The following is a 7739-nucleotide window of genomic DNA, read 5'->3' as shown; positions in this document are numbered from 1 at the left end:
TTAGCACGGCCAACCCACCTAACCTGCACATCCCTGGACACTATGGGCAGTTTAGCATGGCCAATCCACCTAACCTGCAAATCCCTGGACACTATGGGCAGTTTAGCATGGCCAATCCATCTAACCTGTATATCGTTGCACTGTGGGAGGAAGCCAGAGCACCTGAAAGAAACCCACGCAGCCATGGGGAGAATGTGCAAACTCCACAGTCACCCAAGGGTGGGATCACACCCAGGTCCCTGGCGCTGTGAGGCTGCAGTGCTAACCACTGAGCCACCGAGCTGCCCCAAATCATGTACTTTTTTCCCAGACAATAACTGCTGGTACCTTGAGGTATTTGCCACCCCTGGCAGTAAAGTGGTATTGGGTAAGGATTATTTGAGGTAATTCTCTGCCATAAATCCTCTGTTGTCTTTGCTTAGTTTTGGGACTATTTAGTAATTACTGGTAGAGGACAGACTGTTATAATGGAGTCCCTATAAAAGATAACTGCTCCCTCTGAAAGTTAGAGAAGAGTTTGCTGTTGCTAATCACACAGTGCACGACATCTAGAATGGGTGGAGCCAATGTAACCCCAATGTTAACCCCTTCTGAACCATAATCATACACAACACCATATAATTGTGTTACCTTGTATGAGACAAAGCTAAAGTGACCATAGTCCTACTCTCTCATTTGAGGGACACAATGAGTGGTGGTTTAACCTGAGGGTCACCATGGCTCAGGTGGGGGGAGAGGTTGTGAAGGACAGTCCTTCATGGTAACCTCAGCCTGTGCAGGAATTGAACCCGCGCTGTTGGTGTCAATAACCAGCATCCAACCAACTGAGCTAACTGACCACCTTACTGCATTAAAACACAATGTGCACAGTCTCCATGTCAAGTGTTGGGAGGGGCATGAAACATCACATTCAGACTCTCTATTCCCACTAATGTAGATGGCTGACTGAAATCCCATCAGGTGGGTGATGCTGATATGAAGCTTGGTGTTCTTTGAAACACACTAGCATTTATTTAGGACTTTGAGCATCAAAGAGTGTTCCCAAGAACATCAGAAAAGTCATACAAGTTAGGCGAAGTGACCAAATGCATGCCTGATAAAGGAAGTTCTAAATGGCAGCAGTTTGAAAGCAGAGAAGGACCAAAATGAACGGGATTGTGATGCCACCCAACTCAGTCAATCAAATACAAATGGAAAGCTCTTTTGTTAATAGCAAGCTGCCATGGGGGTGGATATACAGCGGACCAGAGAGTGAGGATGTGGGCACAAGGCTGGAGGAGATTACAGAGTAGGGTGTGTCGAGGCCATATAATGATTTGTAAAGAAGGTTGGCTCTAGAATTTGGCAGGGTGATGGAAGTCACTAAAGCTAAGTCCAACAGGAGGCAGTACGGGGCAGGGTGAAGGGGGGGGTGTGACAGATGGCATAGCTTTGGATAAGTTGGAGCTGATGCAGGATGTGGCTTCAGTGCCCAGCAATTTGGACATTGGAAACTTGGCCGCCAGAAGTAGCAAAAACATAGATGGGATCAGACAGGGTAGGAACTGCAGATGCTGGAGAATCTGAGACAACAAGGCGTAGAGCTGGATGAACACAGCAGGCCAAGCAGCATCATAGGAGCAGGAAGGCTGATGTTTCAGGCCTAGACCCGGTGCTTTGTAACTCAATCCTGGATCAACTGTTCGAATTCTGCAAACTGTCTGGTTTACCTGATGTTAGCAGCTGGGGCAGGGAATGGAACTGGGACAAGGGAAAATAAATAGCTATTTCTCCGAGATACGGACTAGCATTGTGGAGGGAATCTTACTGAACTCTACATCTAAACTCATTCCAATTGTAAGAATCTTTTCCACAGAACGTTTTAACCAGAATGTTTTCAGTCTCTATTCTCCTTTTGATATCCTGCGCATTAAGAATAAATAACCGACTGAAAGACTATAGACTATCCGCCTATATTGGACCAATGAAAACAAGCTGTATGATCCGACTAATAACACTGAAGGGAAATTTGAACTAAATGATAATTCATTAATGAAGGTAAAAGTAATTAAAAAATAATTACCGTGGAGCATAAGATTATCATTAGGAATGCAACTGTAATTATTGCTATTTAATAATGCATGCATTTTGATAACTGTCTCATGTCTCCAGGCAAAGTTCATTACCACATTTTGCAGATTTTTAAAAATATAAAGTACATATTAGATATGGAACTGTTGCCACAGAACACGACTACTGTTGGGTTTATACGTTGAGTTTATACAAGGCTGTTAACAATGACAAGATCATAGAATGCCTACAGTGGGAAACAGTCCATTCGGCCCAACAAGTCCACACCGACTGTCCGAAGAGTATCCCACCCAGACTCACCCCCTACCCTAGGGGTGCATTTCCCATGGTTAAGCCACCTAACCTACACATCCCTGGACACTATGGGCAATTTTCTTTATTCACTTACGGGATGAGGGCGTCTCTGGCTAGGCAGCATTTATTGCCCATCCCTAATTGTCCAGACAGCAGTTAAGAGTCAACCACATCGCTATGGGTCTGAAGTCACATGTGGACCACACCAAGTAGGGATGGCAGATTTCCATCCCTAAGAGGCATCAGTGAACAAGGTGGGTTTTTTGTAACAATTGGCGTGGTTGCCATTAAATTATCTTTTTATTCTAAAGTTTAATCCAATTCAAGTTTTGCTATCTGTCATAGAGGGACTCAAACCTATACCCTTAGAACATTAGCCTGAGGAGGTGAGGTTAGAGCACTAGTCCAGTGACATTACCATAATTAAGTCTTGTGACTTAATTAACATTCTGGCAGTCTGGAATATTTTTGTTTCCAATTGTTCAATTTTTCAGTGTAATTCACAAACTCAGATCCATCAGAGTATAAATTCTCATACAATGAGACTCATTAGAGATAGATACACATATTGTCAGGAAGATGTGTTATTGGAAATATGAACTGATAATATCAATATAAATGATTGGTCATGTGTACTTATCTAAAGAGCCTTATTGGAAAAACACTTGGCAAAACAAAAAAAACACTAGCTGCAGTTGTAACAAAGCCTCAATTGCTAAGGTCAGTCTCCGGGGCAGAGATTCCAAGTCTTTCACTTTCAGAAACACTTTCTAAGATAGGTTACATGGGTGGCACAGTGGTTAGCACTGCTGCCTCACAGTGCCAGGGACCCGGATTCAATTCCAGCCTCGGGTAACTGTCTGTATGGAGTTTGCACATTCTCCCTGTGTCTGTGCGGGTTTCCTCCGGGTGCTCCAGTTTCCTCCCACAGTCCAAAGATGTGCAGGTTAGGTGGATTGGCCATGCTAAATTGCCTGTAATGTTCAGGAATGTGTAGATTAGGTGGGTTATAGGGGGATGGGTCTGGGTGGGATGCTCTGAGGTTCAGTGTGGAATTGGAGGGTTGAAGGTCCTGTTTCCACACTGTAGGGATTCTATGATAATGGTTACAACTAGCTTGCAGTTGAAGTTATTGGAATTAAATCTAGGGCGTCTCAGTCCCTGGACATCTCTGCCGGAGTTCCCCAGGGTAGTGTCCTAGGCTCAACCATTTTCAGCAGCTTCATCAATGACTTTTCCTCCATCATAAGGTCAGAAGTGGGAACGTTTGCTGATGACTGCACAATCCTCAGCACCATTTGCAAACTCCTCAGGCATTGAAACAGCTCACGTCCACATGCAGCAAGCACTGGACAACATACAGGCTTGTTCTGATAAGTGGGAAGGAGCAATCATGCCGCACAGTGTCAGGCATATGACCATTTCAAAAAAGAGAGAATTGGACCACATCACCTCGCCATTCAATGATATTACTATTGCTGAATCTCCCGAATACCAAAATCCCAAGGGGTGGGGAGGGGTTTACCATTGATCAAAAACCGAATAAGGTCAACTACTTAAATACTGTAGCTACCAGAACAAATTAGAGGCTGGGAACTGTGTGTCAAGTAACTCACCTCCTGTCTCCCTACCTACCACCTATAAGGCACAGTCAACGATTGGATGGAATACTCCCACTTGCTCGAACAGGGGCAACGCCAACAACATTCACAACCTTCACATCATTCAGGCAAAAGCAGCCCACTTGATCAGCATCCCATCCGCCAATGTCAGCTTTCATTCCCTTCACCACTGATGCTCCGTAGCAGCAGTGTGTAACATCTACATGATGCACTGAACAATTCCACCAAGGCTCCTGGGGCAACACCTTCCAAACCTGTGGCCTCTACTACCAAGGAGGGGACATTGGCAGCAGATACGTGGGAATGCCACCAACAAGCCACTTGCCATCCTCATGTGGACATATAATGCTATTCCTTCACTGCTGCTGGGTCAAATCTTAGAACGTCCTTCCTAATAATTGTCTACATTCGAAGGTCTATAACAGTTGAACATGCAGTTCACCACCACTTCCCTTAGGGCTGTTGGATATGGGACACCCACATTCCATGAACAAATAAAGAAAAAAAAATGGTGTGTTTGTATTGTTAAGAAGAATGCGAGGTGATCTTATTGAAACATATAAGATCCTGAGGAGGCTTGATCAGTTAGATGCTGAAAGAATATTTCCCTTTTGTGGGTGACAGTGAACTAGGAAGCACAGTTTAAGACTAAGGTGCATCAGATTTAAGGAGGAGATGAGAAGTCTTTTTTCTCTCAGAGGGTCATTTGTCTGTGGACCTGCCTTCTCTAGAACTTGGTGGAGTGAGTCATTGAATATTTTTAAGGCTGAGTTAGATTCCTGATTGACAAAGGGAGTCAAGGAGACAGGAAGAGGTAGACAGGAAAATAGACTTGAGGCCATAGCTAGATCAGCCATGATCTTATCAAATGATACAGCAGACTTGAGGGACTAAATGGCCTACTTCTGATCTGGATTTACATGTATGTTATATGTATTGAAGATAGTATAGGCCATCATTGTATGAGATACTCAGATATTACATTCAGTAAGATGGCAAAACGATCTGTCACCGGACAGTAATCTAGACAGATGGAGCTATATGGCTCACCAGCTCAAATTTGGAATTGGGACTGTTTACACTAACCACATCCTCCTGAAAATGAATCAACATGGCTCCACTTCCCTTATGGATCAGCTACGGAGATCTTGTTTTCTGACCCCATTGCCTTCAGGTCTGAAGTTGGATCTTGCTGTAAGTCAATCTTTGAATGTTTTCTGGCCTCTTCCATACTGTTTCCAGCTTCCAATAGATCTTGTTGTAAAGGTCAGGCTGGAGGCTTTTCACCCCACAGCACTAGCTACTGGGAATTGTGAATGTTAACAGAGCTAGTTTATTGTAAAGTCTGTACAACATCACAGTACATCTGACTATCCAAGACCATGGTCAGGTCTCCTTTTCCATTGATTACTGGCATCATCACAGTGGCTGGTGTTACTCACAATCTTTCTGATATTAATTCTTTCATACCACAGTTACCTCCATTAAAAGTGCTACACAAATACAAGTTATAACTGATGATCAAAACCTGTCCTTAGCTTGCCTGACTGAGTGACTTCCTTACACCTTCCTCTTTCCAGCTTTTTGATGGCAAACTCATTTATCAATCTGCCTGAGCCCCGTTTCAGTTCTGAGCACCAGAAGGCTGAATAATTCAATTCGCAATAGCAGCTCCCAGCACCAACAGCAACGACAGCAAAGCCTTTATATTGTCTGCATCTCCTCCTGCCTCAGAACTCCATACCTTTCTCATTCCCACCATTGACCCATCCCCACTCCTAGCACTTGAGATTCTATGGATCAAACCATTTCACACTTCTAGGACCGCTCAACTCGAGCACTGTTTCCGATCAAGTAAAAGCTGTGGCTTCTTTTGGCACAAGTAGTTCACAGCTTTAACATCCTGCGGTTTGAGTCTTTTATTACTCATGGAACCAGAACAGATTCTGAACTCACTGTATGTCAGTTACTTTTTGCATCAGAGACAATTCAGGTTTAATCAAAGGTCAATCTGCTCAGGTTCTGGGAGAATAATGTAGCCATACGGCACTGAATGAGACTATTCAGCCCAATGTGCCCATGCTGCGTCTTTGAAAGATCTATTCAGTTTGATCCACCTCTTGCCATAGCTCTGTAGATTTTCTTTTTCAAACAATCATTAAGCAGAATATTGCCATTATTGCTTTAGCCAATGAATTGGAGATGGGTGGGTATTAAAACAGGACTTACAGGAAAGAAGATCTACATTACAGAAATATATTTGCTCAGCGATTCAAACAGTACCTCTGACAGCTATAGCAAACAGAGCTCACGACTGATACCACAGAAAAATCTCCCAATAGCATCAGGGGTTATTTCTCTGGCAAAGCACAGTGAGTAGGGCACAGTTATATCAAATAAAACATTGAATCAATCCCAGTCACAATGTAAGGTGGTGGTTGCTGTAATTGATGGATGAATGGCCAAATCATCTTCATTCTGATTAAGGCTTGTGGTGTCACCATATTTATATCATTTTATGTTAAGTAGTTGATCAGTATATGCAAGTTGTTCCCCAGTACAACCCCATAGACAGGGAAAGAGAGAGAAATTAATTCTGGCTCTGACTATGTCGGTCTAGCACGTGCTTAACAGTCATTATTGTGCTTACAGCGTCTCGCGGATTCTCGCGTGAGCTCCAGGTGGTAGACAGACAGGCGATTGGGCCCTCCGCACATGTTGCTCTTCTCACCTTTGCACTCCATGTTGCATTCGGAGTCACTCGTGTTCTGGGCCTGTATCTTATGTCCACAATAACACTCTGCTCCAAACTCCAGGCCTGCGTATTGATAGCCCCTGGGGAGGTAAGTCAGAGAGGTAGTTACGTCTGGAACAGATCCTGGAGCAGGATTTGAACCCACAACCACATGACTGAGAACAACTGAGCCACAGCCACTGCACGTGGTTATGATATGCTTCAACTATCAAAAGGAAAAAGAATAGTCAGTGGTTTTTACCTTTTATGATGACTCTTGGCAGGAAAGTCAATTTTTCCACAACCACCACATAAATGTTACTCTTGAACTTACTCGCATTGTGACACAAAATTAATTGAACTTCAGTTTCTAATTAGCAAAGCCTAAATATTTAAGGTTTCATAAATAGACAGAAGTTGTACAGAACCTTTAAAAGCCTTAAATTGACTTTTGCCATGCTTTGGGAAGGATGTGAGAGTCTGAATTGAGTAGATGCAGGATAGTTTGAGAGATGAGGGATTTTAGATCTGAGGTTAGATTGGAGAAGCTGGGGTTGAGTTCCTCGTTGAAAAGAAGATTGAAGATTTTGAGCAAAATCGTATAAATGTTTCAGAAGAATAATTTCACTTAAATTATGACACAGAGTTTTAATGAAGTCAGTGCTCTTACTGACTAGTGACAGAAATCATCTCCAAATGGGAGGCTTCTTACTCTAAAAACATGACAATCCCTTTGCATCAATGTGACATTCTTGACTATATCACTACTCCTCGTCAGAGACTAATTGAATGAAAACTGAAAGAACTGCGGATGCTGTAAATCAGAAACAAAAACAGAAATTGCCGGAAAAGTTCTGAGGACAGGTCACTTGAACTGCAACATTAATCCTGATTTCTCTCCTGCTGAGCTTTTCCAGCAATTTGTATTTTTGTTACTCTCTGAGCAAAGCTGGCAGTCAATGCCAAGCAGACCACTGGCACCTGATACCACTGCTACAGTCACCTCACCACCACCAGTT

The 7739-nt window shown here is 43.2% G+C and overlaps 1 protein-coding gene across 1 annotated transcript in view; it reads right to left on the bottom strand.

Annotated features, from left to right (window-relative positions):
• Positions 1-7739, bottom strand: part of wscd2 (WSC domain containing 2) — a 538109-nt gene that overhangs the window by 135611 nt on the left and 394759 nt on the right. Inside the window, exon 6 of the mRNA XM_048611624.1 lies at positions 6637-6821. Coding sequence (XP_048467581.1) covers positions 6637-6821 — 185 coding nt within the window. The remainder of the gene's footprint in view (positions 1-6636; positions 6822-7739) is intronic.

This window comes from Rhincodon typus, chromosome 24 (genome assembly GCF_021869965.1).
Source record: "Rhincodon typus isolate 14 chromosome 24, sRhiTyp1.1, whole genome shotgun sequence".
Lineage (NCBI taxonomy): Eukaryota > Metazoa > Chordata > Chondrichthyes > Orectolobiformes > Rhincodontidae > Rhincodon > Rhincodon typus.
This window is presented reverse-complemented; position numbering and strand designations above follow the sequence as displayed.